We start from the raw sequence: 24,636 nt of genomic DNA, 5'->3' as shown, positions 1-24,636 counted from the left end.
TTTGTAGCAAACAAAGTACAGTACTGCAGCATAAGCCAGAAGCTACTAATTACACAGTGTAATAAACTCCTGCAGCTTGTAGCAAACACAGCACAGTACTGCAGCATAAGCCAGAAGCTACTAATTACACAGTGTAATAAACTCCTGCAGCTTGTAGCAAACACAGCACAGTACTGCAGCATAAGCCAGAAGCTACTAATTACACAGTGTAATAAACTCCTGCAGCTTGTAGCAAACACAGCACAATACTGCAGCATAAGCCAGAAGCTACTAATTACACAGTGTAATAAACTCCTGCAGCTTGTAGCAAACACAGCACAGTATTGCAGCATAAGCCATTAGCTACTAATTACACAGTGTAATAAACTCCTGCAGCGTGTAGCAAACACAGCACAGTACTGCAGCATAAGCCAGAAGCTACTAATTACACAGTGTAATAAACTCCTGCAGCTTGTAACAAACACAGCACAGTACTGCAGTATAAGCCAGAAGACACTAATTACACAGTGTAATAAACTCCTGCAGCTTGTAGCAAACACAGCACAATACTGCAGCATAAGCCAGAAGCTACTAATTACACAGTGTAATAAACTCCTGCAGCTTGTAGCAAACACAGCACAGTACTGCAGCATAAGCCAGAAGCTACTAATTACACAGTGTAATAAACTCCTGCAGCTTGTAGCAAACACAGCACAGTACTGCAGCATAAGCCAGAAGCTACTAATTACACAGTGTAATAAACTGCTGCAGCTTGTAGCAAACACAGCACAGTACTGCAGCATAAGCCAGAAGCTACTAATTACACAGTGTAATAAACTCCTGCAGCTAGTAGCAAACACAGCACAGTACTGCAGCATAAGCCATTAGCTACTAATTACACAGTGTAATAAACTCCTGCAGCTTGTAGCAAACACAGCACAGTACTGCAGCATAAGCCATTAGCTACTAATTACACGGTGTAATAAACTCCTGCAGCTAGTAGCAAACACAGCACAGTACTGCAGCATAAGCCAGAAGCTACTAATTACACAGTGTAATAAACTCCTGCAGCTTGTAGCAAACACAGCACAGTACTACAGCATAAGCCAGAAGCTACTAATTACACAGTGTAATAAACTCCTGCAGCTTGTAGCAAACACAGCACAGTACTGCAGCATAAGCCAGAAGCTACTAATTACACAGTGTAATAAACTCCTGCAGCTTGTAGCAAACACAGCACAGTACTACAGCATAAGCCAGAAGCTACTAATTACACAGTGTAATAAACTCCTGCAGCTTGTAGCAAACACAGCACAGTACTGCAGCATAAGCCAGAAGCTACTAATTACACAGTGTAATAAATTCCTGCAGCTTTTAGAAAACACAGCACAGTATTGCAGCATAAGCTAGAAGCTACTAATTACACAGTGTAATAAACTCCTGCAGCTTGTAGCAAACAAAGCACAGTACTGCAGCATTAGCCAGAAGCTACTAATTACACAGTGTAATAAACTCCTGCAGCTTGTAACAAACACAGCACAGTACTGCAGCATAAGCCAGAAGCTACTAATTACACAGTGTAATAAACTCCTGCAGCTTGTAGCAAACACAGCACAGTACTGCAGCATAAGCCAGAAGCTACTAATTACACAGTGTAATAAACTCCTGCAGCTAGTAGTAAACAAAGCACAGTACTGCAGCATAAGCCAGAAGCTACTAATTACACAGTGTAATAAACTCCTGCAGCTAGTAGCAAACACAGCACAGTACTGCAGCATAAGCCAGAAGCTACTAATTACACAGTGTAATAAACTCCTGCAGCTTGTAGCAAACACAGCACAGTACTGCAGCATAAGCCATTAGCTACTAATTACACAGTGTAATAAACTGCTGCAGCTTGTAGCAAACACAGCACAGTACTGCAGCATAAGCCAGAAGCTACTAATTACAGTGTAATAAATTCCTGCAGCTTTTAGAAAACACAGCACAGTATTGCAGCATAAGCTAGAAGCTACTAATTACACAGTGTAATAAACTCCTGCAGCTTGTAGCAAACAAAGCACAGTACTGCAGCATAAGCCAGAAGCTACTAATTACACAGTGTAATAAACTCCTGCAGCTAGTAGCAAACAAAGCACAGTACTGCAGCATAAGCCAGAAGCTACTAATTACACAGTGTAATAAACTCCTGCAGCTTGTAGCAAACACAGCACAGTACTGCAGCATAAGCCAGAAGCTACTAATTACACAGTGTAATAAACTCCTGCAGCTTGTAGTAAACACAGCACAGTACTGCAGCATAAGCCAGAAGCTACTAATTACACAGTGTAATAAACTCCTGCAGCTTGTAGCAAACAAAGCACAGTACTGCAGCATAAGCCAGAAGCTACTAATTACACAGTGTAATAAACTCCTGCAGCTTGTAGCAAACACAGCACAGGACTGCAGCATAAGCCAGAAGCTACTAATTACACAGTGTAATAAATTCCTGCAGCTTGTAGCAAACAAAGCACAGTACTGCAGCATAAGCCAGAAGCTACTAATTACACAGTGTAATAAACTCCTGCAGCTTGTAGCAAACACAGCACAGGACTGCAGCATAAGCCAGAAGCTACTAATTACACAGTGTAATAAATTCCTGCAGCTTGTAGCAAACAAAGCACAGTACTGCAGCATAAGCCAGAAGCTACTAATTACACAGTGTAATAAACTCCTGCAGCTTGTAGCAAACACAGCACAGTACTGCAGCATAAGCCAGAAGCTACTAATTACACTGTGTAATAAACTCCTGCAGCTTGTAGCAAACACAGCACAGTACTGCAGCATAAGCCATAAGCTACTAATTACACAGTGTAATAAACTCCTGCAGCTTGTAGCAAACACAGCACAGTACTGCAGCATAAGCCATTAGCTACTAATTACACAGTGTAATAAACTACTGCAGCTTGTAGCAAACACAGCACAATACTGCAGCATAAGCCAGAAGCTACTAATTACACAGTGTAATAAACTCCTGCAGCTAGTAGCAAACACAGCACAGTACTGCAGCATAAGCCATAAGCTACTAATTACACAGTGTAATAAACTCCTGCAGCTTGTAGCAAACACAGCACAATACTGCAGCATAAGCCAGAAGCTACTAATTACACAGTGTAATAAACTCCTGCAGCTTGTAGCAAACACAGCACAGTACTGCAGCGTAAGACAGAAGCTACTAATTACACAGTGTAATAAACTCCTGCAGCTTGTAGCAAACACAGCACAGTACTGCAGCATAAGCCAGAAGCTACTAATTACACAGTGTAATAAACTCCTGCAGCCTGTAAGAAACAAAGCACAGTATTACAGCATAAGCCAGAAGCTACTAATTACACAGTGTAATAAATTCCTGCAGCTTGTAGCAAACAAAGCACAGTACTGCAGCATAAGCCAGAAGCTACTTATTACACGGTGTAATAAACTCCTGCAGCTTGTAGCAAACACAGCACAGTACTGCAGCATAAGCCAGAAGCTACTAATTACACAGTGTAATAAACTCCTGCAGCTTGTAGCAAACACAGCACAGTACTGCAGCGTAAGACAGAAGCTACTAATTACACAGTGTAATAAACTCCTGCAGCTTGTAGCAAACACAGCACAGTACTGCAGCATAAGCCAGAAGCTACTAATTACACAGTGTAATAAACTCCTGCAGCCTGTAAGAAACAAAGCACAGTATTACAGCATAAGCCAGAAGCTACTAATTACACAGTGTAATAAATTCCTGCAGCTTGTAGCAAACACAGCACAGGACTGCAGCATAAGCCAGAAGCTACTAATTACACAGTGTAATAAATTCCTGCAGCTTGTAGCAAACACAGCACAGTACAGCAGCATAAGCCAGAAGCTACTAATTACACAGTGTAATAAACTCCTGCAGCTTGTAGCAAACACAGCACAGTACTGCAGCATAAGCCAGAAGCTACTAATTACACAGTGTAATAAATTCCTGCAGCTTGTAGCAAACACAGCACAGTACTGCAGCATAAGCCAGAAGCTACTAATTACACAGTGTAATAAACTCCTGCAGCTTGTAGCAAACACAGCATAATACTGCAGCATAAGCCAGAAGCTACTAATTACACAGTGTAATAAATTCCTGCAGCTTGTAGCAAACACAGCACAGTACTGCAGCATAAACCAGAAGCTACTAATTACACAGTGTAATAAACTACTGCAGCTTGTAACAAACACAGCACAGTACTGCAGCGTGAGACAGAAGCTACTAATTACACAGTGTAATAAACTCCTGCAGCTTGTAGCAAACACAGCACAGGACTGCAGCATAAGCCAGAAGCTACTAATTACACAGTGTAATAAACTCCTGCAGCTTGTAGCAAACACAGCACATTACTGCAGCATAAGCCAGAAGCTACTAATTACACAGTGTAATAAACTCCTGCAGCCTGTAACAAACAAAGCACAGTATTACAGCATAAGCCAGAAGCTACTAATTACACAGTGTAATAAACTCCTGCAGCTTGTAGCAAACACAGCACAGTACTACAGCATAAGCCAGAAGCTACTAATTACACAGTGTAATAAACTCCTGCAGCTTGTAGCAAACAAAGCACAGTACTGCAGCATAAACCAGAAGCTACTAATTACACAGTGTAATAAACTCCTGCAGCTTGTAGCAAACAAAGCACAGTACTGCAGCATAAGCCAGAAGCTACTAATTACACAGTGTAATAAACTCCTGCAGCTTGTAGCAAACACAGCACAGTACTGCAGCATAAGCCAGAAGCTACTAATTACACAGTGTAATAAACTTCTGCAGTTTGTAGCAAACACAGCACAGTACTGCAGCATAAGCCATTAGCTACTAATTACACAGTGTAATAAACTGCTGCAGCTTGTAGCAAACACAGCACAGTACTGCAGCATAAGCCAGAAGCTACTAATTACAGTGTAATAAATTCCTGCAGCTTGTAGCAAACACAGCACAGTACTGCAGTATAAGCCATTAGCTACTGTGACAAAACCAATCTCGCCACTGTACATTGGAGGGCCTGTTATGGAACATTCTTTGGGCTGGAGGTACATGGGCTTAAGGATACCCAGAGACTGCATGGAAATATGGAATTTTATATGCTGGACACCCCATGTACTTTCATACCTCTGTCTTATGTCTATGTCACCCTGTATCCATAAATACAGGATGGGTACAGGGTGTGAGTGCCCCTTGTGGGAGCAATTGTGACTCTATAAGCAAAGTGGGCATAAAAGACTTTATAGCTAATAAGAACTGTTCCTATATTCTGTAATAAGATGTATTCTATGTATGTTTAAGATCTGATTGTGTCTCAGGAGTCTGTCTGGGTAAACTGATTGTGTCCTTGTGTGATTATGTTAACTAGACTGCCCAACATCAGATTGTCTGAGTAAACGTTCTTCCCTAGTTAATTAACTTAATATGTTAATCTGTTTTACCTGTGAATAGACAATTGTTTGATGCATTGTTCATATGTTTGCTTTACTGTTAAACCAATGCCCTTTGTAACCTGAAGCCAGGGTGTATAAATCTGTGTGCTGCCTTCAAATAAAGCATATATTCTGTTTAAACCTGAAAACTGGCTGGTTTGTGAATTGCTGATTCCCTATGCAGGACGTTGTTCCCTGGTATTAACCCTTGGTACACTGTTGGTACCGTAACATTGGTGGCAGCGACGGAATGAACCTTATCGCCCAGAAGAGCAACTACACAAGCCAGTAACCTCAGGAAGAGGGGGATTATTACAATACTGACTAAGATGGAAAAGAGAAAAGTAAATTTTGCAGCTTTTAAAAACTTCCTGGAAACAGAAGGAGAGATTGATGGGTACCTTGCGGATTTTGAGAGGCAATGTGCACTACACAAGGTACCCGCAGAGGACTGGGTCACGATATTATCTGGAAAATTATCCGGCCGGGCCAGAGAGGCTTTTCGGGCCATTCCAGATGAGGAAGTCAGGGATTATAATACTGTAAAAGAGGCTCTGCTCTCCAGGTATGCGGTTACACCGGAGGCATACCGGAGACGGTTCAGAGACACTGTTAAATTAGCTGGAGATTCCTACCTTGAGTGGGCATGTAAGGTGCACCGCACAGCAGCTCACTGGATAGCGGGGTGCCAAGCCATATCTGGGGAAGAGGTGCTGCAGCTATTCCTGTTGGAACATTGCTTCGACAAATTACCCGCAGGAGTTCGAGAGTGGGTTCGGGACCGTAAACCCTCCACCCTGCAGGAAGCGGCTCGCTTGGCAGATGAGTATACGGATGCCCGCAAACTGGACATTGCTACCACTAAGCCCCCTGCTAGAGTGGAGTACAGACCCCCAGTCACCCCAGCAGCTGCCAGTTACCAAACCCCGGCGCACCGCTATACCACACGGCCTCCGGCCACGAACTACCCTCAGAGAGCCCTGTTCAATTCGCGGGGCTACTCACAACCTATTCGGTGCTTTAGATGTAAGCAACTAGGGCACAAAAGACCAGAGTGTCCCCTAAACGCAGCGAACCAAGCGCAGTCCTGGAGAAGACCCGCCGGCGGAATCCCACGTAATCCTCAGCCTGCGGCCCGCTACGTAGAGGCGCAAGAATGCTGGAGCATCCTACATGAGGCAGACCTTGTGCAAGCTGCCCACCGGAATAACCGGCAACTGGTTAAAGTGAATGGGAAGAAGGTCAGTGGTCTACGGGATACTGGTGCTACCATGACCTTGCTTCAAAAGAACTTGGTGTCTGAGAAACAGTACACTGGAGACACTGTGGCTGTGAGGGTAGCAGGGGGCGATGTGTTCAGCCTACCTGTTGCCAGGGTACATTTGGATTGGGGAGTGGGCGCTAGACCTGTGAATGTGGGGGTCAAGAAGGACTTACCTGCTGATGTTCTTCTTGGAAATGACTTGGCCCCCCTTGTTTCTGCCTACGCTCCTATGGGTCCCGCTGATGTTAACTCTGTGACTACCCGTGCCCAGATCCGTGCAGCAGAGACTGACCCACCTGCTGCTAAGCCCCAGGACGCTGAGCTCAGTAAATCTCTATCCGCTATTGATATGTGGAGGTCCCGTTACAATGCGCTGATGAAGGAGAAGAGGAGCGCAGAGGAAAAAGCACGTTTAGAACAGGAATCTCTGCTAGACAAGCTGCACCGACAAACTGCAGAAAACACCAGCTTGAGAGTGGAACATGAAACATTAAAGACAAACTTAGTGACACTGGAGGAGAAGCTGACGCTGGCTCATAGTGAGGTGCAGCAACTCAAGGGCACCCTATGTCAGTATGAAGGGATTGTGGATACCTATAAAGAGCAGGTACAGAAAACTCGTAAAGAAGCTGATGGGATTTTGAAGGACTGTTTGGCCCTGGTCTGGGCACTGAGGAATTTGAACCCTTGTTTGTATGGACAGGAATTCTCTCTCATAACGGGAATACAGATGGATTGTCCCAGCAAACTGACATGCCTACCAGGCGCTCTGGTGGTATATGCCACAGTATATACCCTGGACAGCCGAGCATGACAAACCAGAGGGAGAGGAGTTTGATGGTCCTGTCCCCCAGCAACACGGCTGTTTAGCCAAAGGGGAGACGATTGGTCTCCCCCTCCAGCAGCACAGCTATGTATCCGAAGGGGAGACAGTCGGTCTTCCCCTCCAGCAACCAGGCTCCCACCAGGCTACTTCCATGGTAGTGCTGGCACCCGGGCAGAGTACAGCTGGTCTCTGCCCACCTCGCAACCCACCAATTCAGCGTACCAGTCCCCCACACAGCTGTGGTGAGGCACCTGGACATGGACAAGTTTTCCCCGTACTCAGGTGTAGTAACCATTTATTGTGGGTGGGCTGTACTACTAATTGTGTTTTATGGGTGGGTTGCTGGACTAACCAGGGCACTGACCGGCAGGAGGTCAGATACCCTGTTAGTCTGTTTGGAAAAGGGGAGAGATGTGACAAAACCAATCTCGCCACTGTACATTGGAGGGCCTGTTATGGAACATTCTTTGGGCTGGAGGTACATGGGCTTAAGGATACCCAGAGACTGCATGGAAATATGGAATTTTATATGCTGGACACCCCATGTACTTTCATACCTCTGTCTTATGTCTATGTCACCCTGTATCCATAAATACAGGATGGGTACAGGGTGTGAGTGCCCCTTGTGGGAGCAATTGTGACTCTATAAGCAAAGTGGGCATAAAAGACTTTATAGCTAATAAGAACTGTTCCTATATTCTGTAATAAGATGTATTCTATGTATGTTTAAGATCTGATTGTGTCTCAGGAGTCTGTCTGGGTAAACTGATTGTGTCCTTGTGTGATTATGTTAACTAGACTGCCCAACATCAGATTGTCTGAGTAAACGTTCTTCCCTAGTTAATTAACTTAATATGTTAATCTGTTTTACCTGTGAATAGACAATTGTTTGATGCATTGTTCATATGTTTGCTTTACTGTTAAACCAATGCCCTTTGTAACCTGAAGCCAGGGTGTATAAATCTGTGTGCTGCCTTCAAATAAAGCATATATTCTGTTTAAACCTGAAAACTGGCTGGTTTGTGAATTGCTGATTCCCTATGCAGGACGTTGTTCCCTGGTATTAACCCTTGGTACACAGTTGGTACCGTAACAGCTACTAATTACACAGTGTAATAAACTCCTGCAGCTTGTAGCAAACACAGCACAGTACTGCAGCATAAGCCATTAGCTACTAATTACACAGTGTAATAAACTCCTGCAGCTTGTAGCAAACACAGCACAGTACTGCAGCATAAGCCAGAAGCTACTAATTACACAGTGTAATAAACTCCTGCAGCTTGTAGCAAACACAGCACAGTACTGCAGCATAAGCCAGAAGCTACTAATTACACAGTGTAATAAACTCCTGCAGTTTGTAGCAAACACAGCATAATACTGCAGCATAAGCCAGAAGCTACTAATTACACAGTGTAATAAACTCCTGCAGCTTGTAGCAAACACAGCACAGTACTGCAGCATAAGCCAGAAGCTACTAATTACACAGTGTAATAAACTCCTGCAGCTTGTAGCAAACACAGCACAGTACTGCAGCATAAGCCAGAAGCTACTAATTACACAGTGTAATAAACTCCTGCAGCTTGTAGCAAACACAGCACAGTATTGCAGCATAAGCCAGAAGCTACTAATTACACAGTGTAATAAACTCCTGCAGCTTGTAGCAAACACAGCACAGTATTGCAGCATAAGCCAGAAGCTACTAATTACACAGTGTAATAAACTCCTGCAGCTTGTAGCAAACACAGCACAATACTGCAGCATAAGCCAGAAGCTACTAATTACACAGTGTAATAAACTCCTGCAGCTTGTAGCAAACACATCACAGTACTGCAGCATAAGCCAGAAGCTACTAATTACACAGTGTAATAAACTACTGCAGCTTGTTGCAAACAATGCAGAGTACTGCAGCATAAGCCATTAGCTACTAATTACACAGTGTAATAAACTCCTGCAGCTTGTAACAAACACAGCACAGTACTGCAGCGCAAGACAGAAGCTACTAATTACACAGTGTAATAAACTCCTGCAGCTTGTAGCAAACACAGCACAGTACTGCAGCATAAGCCAGAAGCTACTAATTACACAGTGTAATAAACTCCTGCAGCTTGTAGCAAACACAGCACAGTACTGCAGCATAAGCCAGAAGCTACTAATTACACAGTGTAATAAACTGCTGCAGCTTGTAGCAAACACAGCACAGTACAGCAGCATAAGCCAGAAGCTACTAATTACACAGTGTAATAAACTCCTGCAGCTTGTAGCAAACACAGCACAGTACTGCAGCGCAAGACAGAAGCTACTAATTACACAGTGTAATAACCTCCTGCAGCTTTTAGCAAACACAGCACAGTATTGCAGCATAAGCCATTAGCTACTAATTACACAGTGTAATAAACTCCTGCAGCTTGTAGTAAACACAGCACAGTACTGCAGCATAAGCCATTAGCTACTAATTACACAGTGTAATAAACTCCTGCAGTTTGTAACAAACACAGCACAGTACTGCAGCATAAGCCAGAAGGTACTAATTACACAGTGTAATAAACTACTGCAGCTTGTTGCAAACACAGCACAGTACTGCAGCGCAAGACAGAAGCTACTAATTACACAGTGTAATAAACTCCTGCAGCTTGTAGCAAACACAGCACAGTACTACAGCATAAGCCAGAAGCTACTAATTACACAGTGTAATAAACTCCTGCAGCTAGTAGCAAACACAGCACAGTACTGCAGTATAAGCCATTAGCTACTAATTACACAGTGTAATAAACTCCTGCAGCTTGTAGCAAACACAGCACAGTACTGCAGCATAAGCCAGAAGCTACTAATTACACAGTGTAATAAACTCCTGCAGCTTGTAGCAAACACAGCACAGTACTGCAGCATAAGCCATTAGCTACTAATTACACAGTGTAATAAACTCCTGCAGCTTGTAGCAAACACAGCACAGTACTGCAGCATAAGCCATTAGCTACTAATTACACAGTGTAATAAACTCCTGCAGCTTGTAACAAACACAGCACAGTACTGCAGCGTAAGCCAGAAGCTACTAATTACACAGTGTAATAAACTCCTGCAGCTTGTAGCAAACACAGCACAGTACTGCAGCATAAGCCAGAGGCTACTAATTACACAGTGTAATAAACTCCTGCAGCTTGTAGCAAACACAGCACAGTACTGCAGCATAAGCCAGAGGCTACTAATTACACAGTGTAATAAACTCCTGCAGCTTGTAGCAAACACAGCACAGTACTGCAGCATAAACCAGAAGCTACTTATTACACAGTGTAATAAACTTCTGCAGTTTGTAGCAAACACAGCACAGTACTGCAGCATAAGCCATTAGCTACTAATTACACAGTGTAATAAACTGCTGCAGCTTGTAGCAAACAAAGCACAGTACTGCAGCATAAGCCAGAAGCTACTAATTACACAGTGTAATAAACTCCTGCAGCCTGTAGCAAACACAGCACAGTACTGCAGCATAAGCCAGAAGCTACTAATTACACAGTGTAATAAACTCCTGCAGCTTGTAGCAAACACAGCACAGTACAGCAGCATAAGCCAGAAGCTACTAATTACACAGTGTAATAAACTCCTGCAGCTTGTAGCAAACACAGCACAGTACTGCAGCATAAACCAGAAGCTACTAATTACACAGTGTAATAAACTCCTGCAGCTTGTAACAGACACAGCACAGTACTGCAGCATAAGCCAGAAGCTACTAATTACACAGTGTAATAAACTCCTGCAGCTTGTAGCAAACACAGCACAGTACTACAGCATAAGCCAGAAGCTACTAATTACACAGTGTAATAAACTCCTGCAGCTTGTAGCAAACACAGCACAGTACTGCAGCATAAGCCAGAAGCTACTAATTACACAGTGTAACTGAAACAAGATAAAACACAGAGGCGCCAAACATGGCCTAGTACAGCCAGATAACAGATACTAAAATCCACAAGATAGCGATTGAATACTCACAAAGGAGGTGCACCCATTGGTGCTTATGAAGCAGACTGGAGCCTCTCAGTGGTCCAGCTCACTGGTATACTTCATGAGTCAGATTGTGGTCCTTGATGGTAGTGATTAACAGGTTCCTGAATGAACACAAAAAATGCAAACCATAGCCCAGTAACGTTTAGACAAGCGAGTGGTAGATTGAGCAATCTTACTTACAAGATTCAAAGCACCAGCAGGTGCATAAACTGCAGACTGGAACCAAACAGTCGCCCAGTAGACTGATCCCTCCAGATGAAAACAAGATACCTCTCAGGTGCCAGAGAGTTAGCAGCATACAAATGATAAAAAGGGTGTCCAAAAAGCAAGTGTATTTCTGTAAAAATCTTTATTAAAAAGCGACGCGTTTCTCAGCTAAAACAAGCTGTTTCCTCAGGCTAAAACATTATTAAAACACATTCAGATAACACTTGCTTTATACAAACCTAAACCTATTGATTAACCAATCGGATTGTTCAAACCTTAATGGTCATTAAGTGTTAGCACCTGTCTGCTGCAGGGTTGGTATGGCAACCTGGAGCTCTGACATAATTCAGTGCAAATACCAAAACCTCAGCAGACCATACTAAAAACTAAAGACATCATCTGAGTACATATAATTGTGATAAGATCATCATTGTGGATTGGTGATGATAAACATAAATATAACATTGTTAAAAACAAGGCTCTCATTTCCTATGGCATTCTATATTTTTTAAAAAGTATGCTTGAACCAACTGATGATATAATGATATGTTTCCCAAACATCGTGCTTTATACATTTATATACAGCCTACAATGTCAGCCTTACCATATTCTGATAAAATGTAAACACAATGAACAACTTAGTCATACGGTCAGAGCAGGAGATAACAATAGATATCAAATTATTTATACAGACCCAAATCTTCCTGATGTCGACTGCACAATAGCTAAGTTTGTTTGCTGAGACCTATATATATTACCCCCACTAAGTATGAGGCTATAAGCCAGAAGCTACTAATTACACAGTGTAATAAACTCCTGCAGCTTGTAGCAAACACAGCACAGTATTAGAGCATAAGTCAGAAGCTACTAATTACTGTGTGATTAGACAGTATTACAGTGAGAGACTGTGTGATTAGACATTATTACAGTGAGAGACTGTGTGATTAGACAGTATTACAGTGAGAGACTATGTGATTAGACAGTATTACAGTGAGAGACTGTGTGATTAGACATTATTACAGTGAGAGACTGTGTGATTAGACAGTATTACAGTGAGAGACTATGTGATTAGACAGTATTACAGTGAGAGACTGTGTGATTAGACAGTATTACAGTGAGAGACTGTGTGATTAGACATTATTACAGTGAGAGACTGTGTGATTAGACAGTATCACAGTGAGGGGCTGTGTGATTAGACATTATTACAGTGAGAGACTGTGTGATTAGACAGTATCACAGTGAGGGGCTGTGTGATTAGACAGTATTACAGTGAGAGGCTATGTGATTAGACAGTATTACAGTGAGAGACTGTGTGATTAGACAGTATTACAGTGAGAGACTGTGTGATTAGACATTATTACAGTGAGAGACTGTGTGATTAGACAGTATTACAGTGAGAGGCTATGTGATTAGTCATTATTACAGTGAGAGGCTGTGTGATTAGACAGTATTACAGTGAGAGACTATGTGATTAGACAGTATTACAGTGAGAGACTGTGTGATTAGACAGTATTACAGTGAGAGGCTGTGTGATTAGACATTATTACAGTGAGATGCTGTGTGATTAGACATTATTACAGTGAGAGGCTGTGTGATTAGACATTATTACAGTGAGAGACTGTGTGATTAGACATTATTACAGTGAGAGACTGTGTGATTAGACAGTATTACAGTGAGAGACTGTGTGATTAGACATTATTACAGTGAGAGGCTGTGTGATTACACATTATTACAGTGAGATGCTGTGTGATTAGACAGTATTACAGTGAGAGGCTGTGTGATTAGACAGTATTACAGTGAGAGGCTGTGTGATTAGACATTATTACAGTGAGAGGCTGTGTGATTAGACATTATTACAGTGAGAGACTGTGTGATTAGACATTATTACAGTGAGAGGCTGTGTGATTAGACAGTATTACAGTGAGAGGCTGTGTGATTAGACATTATTACAGTGAGAGGCTGTGTGATTAGACAGTATTACAGTGAGAGGCTATGTGATTAGTCATTATTACAGTGAGAGGCTGTGTGATTAGACAGTATTACAGTGAGATGCTGTGTGATTAGACATTATTACAGTGAGAGGCTGTGTGATTAGACATTATTACAGTGAGAGACTGTGTGATTAGACATTATTACAGTGAGAGACTGTGTGATTAGACAGTATTACAGTGAGAGACTGTGTGATTAGACATTATTACAGTGAGAGGCTGTGTGATTACACATTATTACAGTGAGATGCTGTGTGATTAGACAGTATTACAGTGAGAGGCTGTGTGATTAGACAGTATTACAGTGAGAGGCTGTGTGATTAGACATTATTACAGTGAGAGGCTGTGTGATTAGACATTATTACAGTGAGAGACTGTGTGATTAGACATTATTACAGTGAGAGGCTGTGTGATTAGACAGTATTACAGTGAGAGGCTGTGTGATTAGACAGTATTACAGTGAGAGGCTGTGTGATTAGACAGTATTACAGTGAGAGGCTGTGTGATTAGACAGTATTACAGTGAGAGGCTGTGTGATTAGACAGTATTACAGTGAGAGGCTATGTGATTAGACATTATTACAGTGAGAGACTGTGTGATTAGACAGTATTACAGTGAGAGGCTGTATGATTAGACAGTATTACAGTGAGAGGCTGTGTGATTAGACAGTATCACAGTGAGAGACTGTGTGATTAGACAGTATCACAGTGAGGGGATGTGTGATTACACATTATTACAGTGAGAGGCTGTGTGATTAGACATTATTACAGTGAGAGACTGTGTGATTAGACATTATTACAGTGAGAGACTGTGTGATTAGACAGTATTACAGTGAGAGACTGTGTGATTAGACATTATTACAGTGAGAGGCTGTGTGATTACACATTATTACAGTGAGATGCTGTGTGATTTGACAGTATTACAGTGAGAGGCTGTGTGATTAGACAGTATTACAGTGAGAGGCTGTGTGATTAGACAGTATTACAGTGAGAGGCTATGTGATTAGACAGTATTACAGTGAGAGGCTATGTTATTAGACAGTATTACAGTGAGAGGCTATGTGATTAGACAGTATTACAGTGAGAGGCTATGTGATTAGACAGTATTACAGTGAGAGGCTATGTGATTAGACAGTATTACAGTGAAAGGCTGTGTGATTAGACAGTATTACAGTGAGAGGCTGTGTGATTAGACAGTATTACAGTGAGAGGCTATGTGATTAGACAGTATTACAGTGAGAGGCTATGTGATTAGTCAGTATTACAGTGAGAGGCTGTGTGATTAGACAGTATTACAGTGAGAGGCTGTGTGATTAGACAGTATTACAGTGAGAGACTGTGTGATTAGACATTATTACAGTGAGAGGCTATGTGATTAGACAGTATTACAGTGAGAGGCTGTGTGATTAGACAGTATTACAGTGAGAGGCTATGTGATTAGACAGTATTACAGTGAGAGACTGTGTGATTAGACAGTATTACAGTGAGAGGCTGTGTGATTACACATTATTACAGTGAGATGCTGTGTGATTAGACAGTATTACAGTGAGAGGCTGTGTGATTAGACAGTATTACAGTGAGAGGCTGTGTGATTAGACAGTATTACAGTGAGAGGCTGTGTGATTAGACAGTATTACAGTGAGAGGCTGTGTGATTATACAGTATTACAGTGAGAGGCTATGTGATTAGACATTATTACAGTGAGAGGCTGTGTGATTACACAGTATTACAGTGAGAGGCTATGTGATTAGACAGTATTACAGTGAGATGCTGTGTGATTAGACAGTATTACAGTGAGAGGCTGTGTGATTAGACAGTATTACAGTGAGAGGCTATGTGATTAGACAGTATTACAGTGAGAGGCTGTGTGATTAGACAGTATTACATTGAGAGGCTGTGTGATTAGACAGTATTACAGTGAGAGGCTGTGTGATTAGACATTATCACAGTGAGAGGCTGTGTGATTAGACAGTATTACATTGAGAGGCTGTGTGATTAGACAGTATTACAGTGAGAGACTGTGTGATTAGACAGTATTACAGTGAGAGACTGTGTGATTAGACATTATTACAGTGAGAGGCTGTGTGATTAGTCATTATTACAGTGAGAGACTGTGTGATTAGACAGTATTACAGTGAGAGACTGTGTGATTAGACAGTATTACAGTGAGAGGCTGTGTGATTAGACAGTATTACAGTGAGAGGCTATGTGATTAGACAGTATTACAGTGAGAGACTGTGTGATTAGACAGTATTACAGTGAGAGGCTGTGTGATTACACATTATTACAGTGAGAGACTGTGTGATTAGACATTATTACAGTGAGATGCTGTGTGATTAGACAGTATTACAGTGAGAGGCTATGTGATTAGACAGTATTACAGTGAGAGACTGTGTGATTAAACAGTATTACAGTGAGAGGCTGTGTGATTACACATTATTACAGTGAGAGACTGTGTGATTAGACATTATTACAGTGAGAGGCTATGTGATTAGACAGTATTACAGTGAGAGGCTGTGTGATTAGACAGTATTACAGTGAGAGGCTGTGTGATTAGACATTATTACAGTGAGAGACTGTGTGATTAGACAGTATTACAGTGAGAGGCTTTGTGATTAGACAGTATTACATTGAGAGGCTGTGTGATTAGACAGTATTACAGTGAGAGGCTGTGTGATTAGACATTATCACAGTGAGAAGCTGTGTGATTAGACAGTATTACAGTGAGAGGCTGTGTGATTAGACAGTATTACAGTGAGAGGCTGTGTGATTAGACATTATTACAGTGAGAGACTGTGTGATTAGACAGTATTACAGTGAGAGGCTATGTGATTAGACATTATTACAGTGAGAGGCTGTGTGATTAGACAGTATTACAGTGAGAGGCTATGTGATTAGACAGTATTACAGTGAGATGCTGTGTGATTAGACATTATTACAGTGAGAGGCTGTGTGATTAGACAGTATTACAGTGAGAGGCTATGTGATTAGACAGTATTACAGTGAGATGCTGTGTGATTAGACATTATTACAGTGAGAGGCTGTGTGATTAGACAGTATTACAGTGAGAGGCTGTGTGATTAGACATTATTACAGTGAGAGGCTGTGTGATTAGACATTATTACAGTGAGAGGCTGTGTGATTAGACAGTATTACAGTGAGAGGCTATGTGATTAGACAGTATTACAGTGAGAGGCTGTGTGATTAGACAGTATTACAGTGAGAGGCTGTGTGATTAGACAGTATTACAGTGAGAGGCTATGTGATTAGACAGTATTACAGTGAGAGGCTGTGTGATTAGACAGTATTACAGTGAGAGGCTGTGTGATTAGACAGTATTACAGTGAGATGCTGTGTGATTAGACAGTATTACAGTGAGAGACTGTTTGATTAGACAGTATTACAGTGAGAGGCTGTATGATTAGACAGTATTACAGTGAGAGGCTATGTGATTAGACAGTATTACAGTGAGAGGCTGTGTGATTAGACAGTATTACAGTGAGAGGCTGTGTGATTAGACAGTATTACAGTGAGATGCTGTGTGATTAGACATTATTACAGTGAGAGGCTATGTGATTAGACAGTATTACAGTGAGAGGCTGTGTGATTAGACATTATTACAGTGAGATGCTGTGTGATTAGACATTATTACAGTGAGAGACTGTGTGATTAGACATTATTACAGTGAGATGCTGTGTGATTAGACATTATTACAGTGAGAGACTGTGTGATTAGACAGTATTACAGTGAGAGGCTATGTGATTAGACATTATTACAGTGAGAGGCTATGTGATTAGACATTATTACAGTGAGATGCTGTGTGATTAGACAGTTTTACAGTGAGAGGCTATGTGATTAGACAGTATTACAGTGAGAGACTGTGTGATTAGACAGTATTACAGTGAGAGGCTATGTGATTAGACAGTATTACAGTGAGAGGCTATGTGATTAGACAGTATTACAGTGAGAGGCTGTGTGATTAGACATTATTACAGTGAGAGACTGTGTGATTAGACAGTATTACAGTGAGAGGCTGTGTGATTAGACAGTATTACAGTGAGAGGCTATGTGATTAGACAGTATTACAGTGAGAGGCTATGTGATTAGACAGTATTACAGTGAGAGGCTATGTGATTAGTCATTATTACAGTGAGAGACTGTGTGATTAGACAGTATTACAGTGAGAGGCTGTGTGATTAGACAGTATTACAGTGAGAGGCTGTGTGATTAGACAGTATTACAGTGAGAGACTGTGTGATTAGACAGTATTACAGTGAGAGACTGTGTGATTAGACAGTATTACAGTGAGAGACTGTGTGATTAGACAGTATTACAGTGAGATGCTGTGTGATTAGACATTATTACAGTGAGAGGCTGTGTGATTAGACATTATTACAGTGAGAGACTGTGTGATTAGACATTATTACAGTGAGAGACTGTGTGATTAGACAGTATTACAGTGAGAGACTGTGTGATTAGACATTATTACAGTGAGAGGCTGTGTGATTACACATTATTACAGTGAGATGCTGTGTGATTAGACAGTATTACAGTGAGAGGCTGTGTGATTAGACAGTATTACAGTGAGAGACTGTGTGATTAGACATTATTACAGTGAGAGGCTGTGTGATTAGACATTATTACAGTGAGAGGCTATGTGATTAGACAGTATTACAGTGAGATGCTGTGTGATTAGACATTATTACAGTGAGAGACTGTGTGATTAGACAGTATTACAGTGAGAGGCTATGTGATTAGACAGTATTACAGTGAGATGCTGTGTGATTAGACATTATTACAGTGAGAGGCTGTGTGATTAGACATTATTACAGTGAGAGGCTATGTGATTAGACAGTATTACAGTGAGATGCTGTGTGATTAGACATTATTACAGTGAGAGTCTGTGTGATTAGACAGTATTACAGTGAGAGGCTGTGTGATTAGACATTATTACAGTGAGAGGCTGTGTGATTAGACAGTATTACAGTGAGAGACTGTGTGATTAGACATTATTACAGTGAGAGGCTATGTGATTAGACATTATTACAGTGAGAGACTGTGTGATTAGACATTATTACAGTGAGAGGCTGTGTGATTAGACAGTATTACAGTGAGAGGCTGTGTGATTAGACAGTATTACAGTGAGAGGCTGTGTGATTAGACAGTATTACAGTGAGAGGCTGTGTGATTAGACAGTATTACAGTGAGAGGCTGTGTGATTAGACAGTATTACAGTGAGAGACTATGTGATTAGACAGTATTACAGTGAGAGGCTATGTGATTAGACAGTATTACAGTGAGAGGCTATGTGATTAGACAGTATTACAGTGAGAGGCTATGTGATTAGACAGTATTACAGTGAGAGGCTGTGTGATTAGACATTATTACAGTGAGAGGCTGTGTGATTAGACAGTATTACAGTGAGAGGCTTTGTGATTAGACAGTATTACAGTGAGAGGCTGTGTGATTAGACAGTATTACAGTGAGAGGCTGTGTGATTAGACAGTATTACAGTGAGAGGCTGTGTGATTAGACAGTATTACAGTGAGAGGCTATGTGATTAGACAGTATTACAGTGAGATGCTATGTGATTAGACATTATTACAGTGAGAGACTGTGTGATTAGACAGTATTACAGTGAGAGGCTGTGTGATTAGACATTATTACAGTGAGAGGCTGTGTGATTAGACAGTATTACAGTGAGAGGCTGTGTGATTAGACAGTATTACAGTGAGAGACTGTGTGATTAGACATTATTACAGTGAGAGGCTATGTGATTAGACAGTACTGCTGAATATCTACTAATGAACCAACCAACCAACCAATAAAAAACTTCAGAGACTGGAGGAGGTCTCATCATAGCCCTCAGATATCTGGGAATTTGATACAAGTACTGCATTTGTTATTGTCCTGTCTGTGTCACCGGCGTCTAATTTCTTCTTTATTTCCCCTTCTGTAGGTCCTGCACATTTTCACTGGAACTATGAAGGTAAGAACGGCTCTGTGATTGGAGCTTTATTGTTTAATATGGTGATAGAATCACAGTGCATGAAGAGGTCTGCTTTTTTGTTTAGCTGTTTGTTGGTATTGAGCAAGTTTTATTTAACCTTATGTTAACCTTTATACCTTATTTGATCTATTGTATATCTCTGCAATTACCTACTAGACCATAAAAACTTTCTGTTTGACAAATTTTTTAAGGATTGTTGCAGAAATTGAAAAGTACAGTTTTTTTAGCCCTTTTGCATGATTATCTGCTGTTTGCCAAATGGGACATAAAAAAAAAATATTTTGAGTACTTGCAGGGGTTTTGCTCAGGGTATTTTATAAATAAATAACTATTTCAGTGAGTTGTGAGAAACCTCATAAAAAAAATAATAGAGCTCACAGTTAAAGGAGACTTAATCAAGGTGATAGAGGTTGGCAGGAAGCAGGGATCCCAATTTACAAACTTAGGGCCCGATGTAAAAGGTCTCTGAGCTGATGAGATTCTTTAAGATGCTGCCAGTGCTTCTGTTTCCCTGGGTAGAGTCTATAAGATGCTGCCAGTGCTTCTGTTTCCCTGGGTAGAGTCTATAAGATGCTGCCAGTGCTTCTGTTTCCCTGGGTAGAGTCTATAAGATGCTGCCAGTGCTTCTGTTTCCCTGGGTAGAGTCTATAAGATGCTGCCAGTGCTTCTGTTTCCCTGGGTAGAGTCTATAAGATGCTGCCAGTGCTTCTGTTTCCCTGGGAAAAGTCTATAAGATGCTGCCAGTGCTTCTGTTTCCCTGGGTAGAGTCTATAAGATGCTGCCAGTGCTTCTGTTTCCCTGGGTAGAGTCTATAAGATGCTGCCAGTGCTTCTGTTTCCCTGGTGAGAGTCTATAAGATGCTGCCAGTGCTTCTGTTTCCCTGGGTAGAGTCTTTAAGATGCTGCCAGTGCTTCTGTTTCCCTGGGGAGAATCTATAAGAAAACGGTAGGGGGTGGAGGTGAGCGCCAAAGTAGGCTGAGGAAGGGAAAGGGGGACAACTGTAGCCCACAATGTGGGTCCTCCTACTAGTAGTTATGGAGTGAATGTACAAAAGATATATGCTAAAATGGGTATACAAGTTAAAAATGTATATCAATATTTATTCCACACAATCGGTTAAAAATATCAGTGATCTTCTAAAACATACAGTCAAAAAGATATATTACACATTCATAAATAATCATGGATCCATGTTACAATAACGAAATGTAGAAAATGACATAAAATCTGAAAAAATAATAAAAATAAAAGTAAAAATGACCTGGTGCACCTAAAAACGTCTGACAATGAATGACCTGATAGGCCAAGTGTCTTAGTATGGGTGGTACTCTATGGTACAATCCGGATATTGATGAGTGTTCTTATGATTGTATTTATCCAAACAGATAATGGTGTGAAAAAAAGGAAAAGTGTCTATATTATATATCCGATTCAGAAAAATTCCAAAATAGTGTGTATCCTGTGATCCCAAATGTGAAGAAAATATAAGTAACTTTGCAAAAAATGTGGAAATCCTCAAATTGGTGAAACAAAAAGAAATTAGTCTTTCAAAAGTTAATCAATAAGTGTCCAAAATGATATAGTGGATTCTGTGCAGTGAAGTTGTCTCCCAGTTGGATACAATAAAACAAAATAAAACTGTGCAAAAACCTGCAAAGAAAACAAACAATACTATAATATATATAAACTGTTCAGTGGATATATCAGTATTATGCTTACTCAAATCAGTCGACGCGTTTCGGCCATATCCTCCTGGCCTTTATCAAGACTAACATTGTGAGTAAGCTAAGGCAATTTATAAGAGCTGTAATTGATGTTTGGGCGCCAAAACCTAATAGGCCACGCCCCTTCCTGTGAAGAGAATCTATAAGATGCTACCAGTGCTTTTGTTTCCCTGGGTAGAGTCTATAAGATGCCACAAGTGCTTCTGTTTCCCTGGGTAGAGTCTATAAGATGCTGCCAGTGCTTCTGTTTCCTGGTGAGATTCTATAAGATGCTGCCAGTGCTTCTGTTTCCCTGGGTAGAGTCTATAAGATGTTGTCAGTGCTTCTGGTTCCCTGGGTAGAGTCTATAAGATGCTGCCAGTGCTTCTGTTTCCCTGGGTAGAGTCTATAAGATGCCACGAGTTCTTCTGTTTCCCTGGGTAGAGTCTATAAGATGCTGCCAGTGCTTCTGCTTCCCTGGGTAGAGTCTATAAGATGCTGCCAGTGCTTCTGTTTCCCCTGGTAGAATCTATAAGATGCTACTGGTGCTTCTGTTTCCCTGGGTAGAGTCTATAAGATGCTACCAGTGCTTCTGTTTCTATGGGTAGAGTCTATAAGATGCTACCAGTGCTTCTGTTTCCCTGGGTAGAGTCTATAAGATGCTACCAGTGCTTCTGTTTCCCTTGGTAGAGTCTATAAGATGCGACCAGTGCTTCTGTTTCCCTGGAGAGATTCTATAAGATGCTGCCAGTGCTTCTGTTTCCTGGTGAGAGTCTATAAGATGCTGCCAGTGCTTCTGTTTCCCTGGGTAGAGTCTATAAGATGCGACCAGTGCTTCTGTTTCCCTGGAGAGATTCTATAAGATGCTGCCAGTGCTTCTGTTTCTCTGGTGAGAGTCTATAAGATTCTACCAGTGCCTCTGTTTCCCTGGGTAGAGTCTATAAGATGCTGCCAGTGTTTCTGTTTCCCTGGGTAGAGTCTATAAGATGTTACCAGTGCTTCTGTTTCCCTGGGTAGAGTCTATAAGATGCTACCAGTGCTTCTGTTTCCCTGGGTAGAATCTATAAGATGCTACCAGTGCTTCTGTTTCCCTGGGTAGAGTCTATAAAATGCTACCAGTTCTTCTGTTTCCCTGGGTAGAGTCTATAAGATGCTACCAGTGCTTCTGTTTCCCTGGGTAGAGTCTATAAAATGCTACCAGTTCTTCTGTTTCCCTGGGTAGAGTCTATAAGATGCTACCATTGCTTCTGTTTCCCTTGGGAGAGTCTATAAGATGATGTCAATGCTTCTTTTTCCCTGGTGAGAGTCTATAAAATGCTGTCACTGCTTCTGTTTCCCTGGTGAGAGTCTATAAGATGCTACCATTGCTTCTGTTTCCCTCGGGAGAGTCTATAAGATGCAGTTAGTGCTTCTGTTTCCCTGGGTAGAGTCTATAGGATCCTGCCAGTGCTTCTTTATCACAGGCGAGATTCTATAAGATGCTGTCAGTGCTTCTGTTTCCCTGGTGAGAGTCTATAAGATGCTGCCAGTGCTTCTGTTTCCTGGGGAGATTCTATAAGATGCTGCCACTGCTTCTGTTTCCCTGGGTAGAGTCTATAAGATGCTGCCAGTCTTCTGTTTCCCTGGTAAGAGTCTTTAAGATGCTGCTAGTGCTTCTGTTTCCATGGGGAGAGTCTATAAGATGCTGCCAGTGCTTCTGTTTCCCTGGTGAGAGTCTTTAAGATGCTGTCAGTGCTTCTGTTTCCTGGGGAGATTCTATAAGATGCTGCCAGTGCTTCTATTTCCCTGGTGAGAGTCTATAAGATGCTACCAGTGCTTCTCTTTCCCTGGGTAGAGTCTATAAGATACTGCCACTGCTTCTGGGACAGTCTATAAGATGCTGCCAGTGCTTCTGTTTCCCTGGTGAGATTCTATAAGATGCTACCAGTGCTTCTGTTTCCCTGGTGTGAGTCTATAAGATGCTGCCAGTGCTTCTCTTTCCCTGGGTAGAGTCTATAAGATGATGTCAGTGCATCTGTTTCCCTGGTGAGCGTCTATAAGATGCTGCCAGAGCTTCTGTTTCCCTGGTGAGAGTCTATAAGATGCTGCCAGTGCTTCTGTTTCCCTGGTGAGAGCCTATAATATGCTGCCAGTGCTTCTGTTTCCCTGGTGAGAGTCTATAAGATGCTGTCAGTGCTTCTGTTTCCTTGGTGAGAGTCTATAAGATGCTACCAGTGCTTCTGTTTCCCTGGTGAGATTCTATAAGATGTTACCAGTGCTTCTGTTTCCCTGGTGAGAGTATATAAGATGCTACCAGTGCTTCTGTTTCCCTGGTGAGAGTCTATAAGATGCTGCCAGTGCATCTGTTTCCCTGGTGAGAGTCTATAAGGTGCTGCCAGTGCTTTTATTTCCCTGGTGAGAGTCTATAAGATGCTACCAGTGCTTCGCTTTCCCTGGGTAAAATCTATAAGATACTGCCAGTGCTTCTGTTTACCTGGTGAGATTCTATAAGATGCTACCAGTGCTTCTGTTTCCCTGGTGTGAGTCTATAAGATGCTACCAGTGCTTCTGTTTCCCTGGTGTGAGTCTATAAGATGCTGCCAGTGCTTCTGTTTCCCTTATAAGATGCTGAAAGTGCTTCTGTTTCACTAGTGAGATTCTATAAGATGCTGCTAGTGCTTCTGTTTCCTGGGTAGAGTCTATAAGATGCTGCCAGTGCTTCTGTTTCCCTTGGTAGAGTCTATAAGATGCTGCCAGTGCTTCTGTTTCCCTGGGTAGAGTCTATAAGATGCTGTCAGTGCTTCTGTTTCCCTGGGGTGAGTATATAAGATGCTGCCAGTGCTTCCTTATTCCAGGCGAGATTTTATAAGATGCTACCAGTGCTTCTGTTTCCCTGGTGAGAGTCTATAAGATGCTACCAGTGCTTCTATTTCCCTGGTGAGAGTCTATACAATGCTGCCAGTGCTTCGGATTCCCTGGGGAGAGTCTATAAGATGCTACCAGTGCTTCTGTTTCCCTGGGGAGAGTCTATAAGATGTGACCAGTGCTTCTGTTTCCCTGAGGAGAGTCTATAAGATGCTGCCAGTGCTTCTGTTTCCCTGGGTAGAGTCTATAAGATGATGCCAGTGCATCTGTTTCCCTTATAAGATGCTGAAAGTGCTTCTGTTTCCCTAGTGATATTCTATAAGATGCTGCTAGTGCTTCTGTTTCCTGGGTAGA

At 41.7% G+C, this 24,636-nt stretch overlaps 1 protein-coding gene across 1 annotated transcript in view; it reads left to right on the top strand.

Moving 5' to 3' along the window:
- The window catches only part of LOC128649899 (carbonic anhydrase 9), a 236,696-nt gene that overhangs the window by 44,718 nt on the left and 167,342 nt on the right, over window positions 1-24,636 (top strand). Inside the window, exon 2 of the mRNA XM_053703440.1 lies at window positions 19,685-19,714. Within this exon, the coding sequence (XP_053559415.1) occupies window positions 19,685-19,714 (30 nt within the window). The remainder of the gene's footprint in view (window positions 1-19,684; window positions 19,715-24,636) is intronic.

The sequence above is a fragment of the Bombina bombina genome, chromosome 2, assembly GCF_027579735.1.
Source record: "Bombina bombina isolate aBomBom1 chromosome 2, aBomBom1.pri, whole genome shotgun sequence".
Classification (NCBI taxonomy): Eukaryota; Metazoa; Chordata; class Amphibia; order Anura; family Bombinatoridae; genus Bombina; species Bombina bombina.
The sequence above is the reverse complement of the archived record's forward strand: the minus strand, read 5'-3'. Positions and strand labels throughout refer to the sequence as shown.